Source organism: Aplysia californica, unplaced genomic scaffold (genome assembly GCF_000002075.1).
Source record: "Aplysia californica isolate F4 #8 unplaced genomic scaffold, AplCal3.0 scaffold00201, whole genome shotgun sequence".
Classification (NCBI taxonomy): domain Eukaryota; kingdom Metazoa; phylum Mollusca; class Gastropoda; order Aplysiida; family Aplysiidae; genus Aplysia; species Aplysia californica.
This window is the reverse complement of record NW_004797471.1, coordinates 1016488-1018984: the sequence shown is the minus strand read 5'-3', so window position 1 is coordinate 1018984 and position 2497 is coordinate 1016488. Positions and strand designations below refer to the sequence as shown.

The 2497-nt window shown below is 38.9% G+C and overlaps 1 protein-coding gene across 1 annotated transcript in view; it reads left to right on the top strand.

Annotated features, from left to right (window-relative positions):
- LOC101851410 (kelch-like protein 15) overlaps positions 1 to 1458 on the top strand; it is a gene marked incomplete in the record, with an annotated part of 27156 nt that extends 25698 nt beyond the window's left edge. The window contains 1 exon segment of the mRNA XM_005099092.3: positions 1245 to 1458. Coding sequence (XP_005099149.3) covers positions 1245 to 1342 — 98 coding nt within the window.
- Positions 1459 to 2497: the final 1039 nt, after the last annotated feature.

Sequence of the window (2497 nt, the reverse complement as noted above, 5' to 3'; positions counted from 1 at the left end):
TATAGGCCTATATTATATACGTATTCAGAACACAGATGGCGACTACCTATTGCGATGGTTCTGTTTTGATAGCACAATCAATTGACACAGATCTAGTATCCCTTTATATTGATTGGTTATTCCAAGGTATGGTATGGTATGGTATGGTATGGTATGGTATGGTATGGTATGGTATGGTATGGTATGGTATGGTATGGTATGGTATGGTATGGTATGGTGTGGTGTTCTATGGTACGTGTTTAACAACCATTTCAATGCAGTAAGTTGTGGGAGATATATTATAGATACGTATTTGAGATGCCTGATCTCTGAACGACACGTCCTTCTTCGACAAAACCGAACCAAATAAATTTTTTGTAGGTGCACATCCTTGAAAACTTCGTAAAAAAGCCTATGTTCAAATTATTACAAAGCCACACTGTAGATTCGTTGTCTACCACCAGGTTCATCACCACGTTCGATGTGCATGTCAAAAATACCAACTGAGCTAACGGCGCACAGAGATTTTATTTCATTGATATTGATAACATAACTCTTACTATAGCTGAAATATAATGTCCAAATGTAGATTCCGTTTCTTTTTTACGTAGATATTCTTCACACCCTCATAGACAAAATTAAGATAATTTCGGAAGCGGGGTTCGACCCAGCCCCAATCTGGGCAGAGAGAGAGAGATGCAACGTCCCAGCAGAAGGACCGAGATATCCTATGGAAATGTTCACGACATGGAAATCGAACCCGGGTCTCCTGTGTAGGACGACATAAAGCGGCTAACAGCTACACCACAGACGTCGGAGTAGATTCTTCCTATTTTCCTCCGTCCCTAAAGTCCACTGAACTGTTACTGTTTTGTATTCTGCCTCTTCCCCCACTGCTCAGTTAGCTATAACATTCCAGTGGAGTGGATGTGTATAACAAACAGACCATCTGCCCAACCCTTGAAGGTGAAACTCTTTTCACGATGAAATAGTGCACACACAAATGCATATCATTTATCAAATATACAATAGGCCTACGTGTTCTATATAATGTACATGTATCTTATCTGCTCAAAAATGTTGGGTGGTGTGGGATTCAGTAAAGCCTGAAGATCTTTTCTTTTTTTCTTTTTCTACCCTAATTCCTCGGAACCAGGTCGTGTCTCGCCTTCGAAATAATCCATCGACTGTACAATAGGGCATTATAAAAATACATCATCATCATAATGTGCTCAAACAAGAAATTAAAACCGTTTTCTCGTCAGGTGATGTGTCAAACGTGTGCTGTGTGTTGCTGGAAGTGCCAAAAGTTCCCCTCACGGATCGCAAAAACACCTACAGATTACGCTGGGTCATGTGGTGACGTCATCCCTTCTGTGTAGCCTTCACAATATTACGTTACCTACAATTGCAAAGGTCTATCTGCTCAGTACTTAATCTAGTTTTGAGAAATTTGATGTTAAAATTTTGAGTTTCACAACATGTCGAGATTTTTCGAATGCAGTTCTTTGACTATCTTGATAACGATTCCGAATAATCTTGCAATTTTGATAGAGTAGATAGAGCATGTGATTTCTGATCTCATGGTCTTAGTAACTCAAAACAGCCAAAGATGTCTGATAGAACTTGGTACCGGTAATTCTGAGGTAGCGATTATGTATCCGAAGCGTAGATTTGAATCATAATATTATCCTAGATCGGGCACTCAAACACTTTGTTGTCTAAACTTAGTTGCGCTGATGCGCACCATGGACACATAAATGAATGGTAAGAGACCAGTCTTACTACAATCGAATTCGCTAACAACCCTTCTTTTCTCGCCTTTCATTTGGTTTCAAAATAGTCAAATTATGTTGCGTTCCATGATGAACCGAACATGCGTTCTAGTGCAGCCTTGAGTATTATAACACAAGTCTATGATCTGAATATTCTGAACCACGTTGAGCAGGAATTCTTTGATTTCTCGCCATTACTTGAACTGACACAAGGAACCTATTCGGTTAATTGTACATTAGTTGTAGTTTCGACTGGTCGGCAAGATGAATACAACCACAACATTTATTTCAGGGACAGATACGGGCGACAGACTAGTATGTAATCTAACATTTAGATAGAGATCACTGGAAAAAAAGAAAAGCAGAAGTATGGGACCAGATCAAGGTTCTCTACGCTTTACACCAGCCATATTGCAAGGGAACAACTATGCTTGTTTTGATTGTAGTAATTATTAAATTAACCAAGTCTACGGCTTATTCTTTTGAACCCCTCTTTCCAACAATGATAATACGCTACTACTACTACTGCTATTTTTGCCGGTGCCCTTTCTAGTGATTACAAGAGTGGTTTACTTGCTTCTTGTGAACCACTGTGTCTGTACAAGAAATACTTGTTCCACCTGTTGTTAGAGATCTTCGAATTTATTGTCCAGATACATAATGTTCTAGTTTTTATAACACAAGAGGATACCAAATGTTATAAGGGGCTGTTCAAATATAATCTTACACCTTTTTAGGACTTT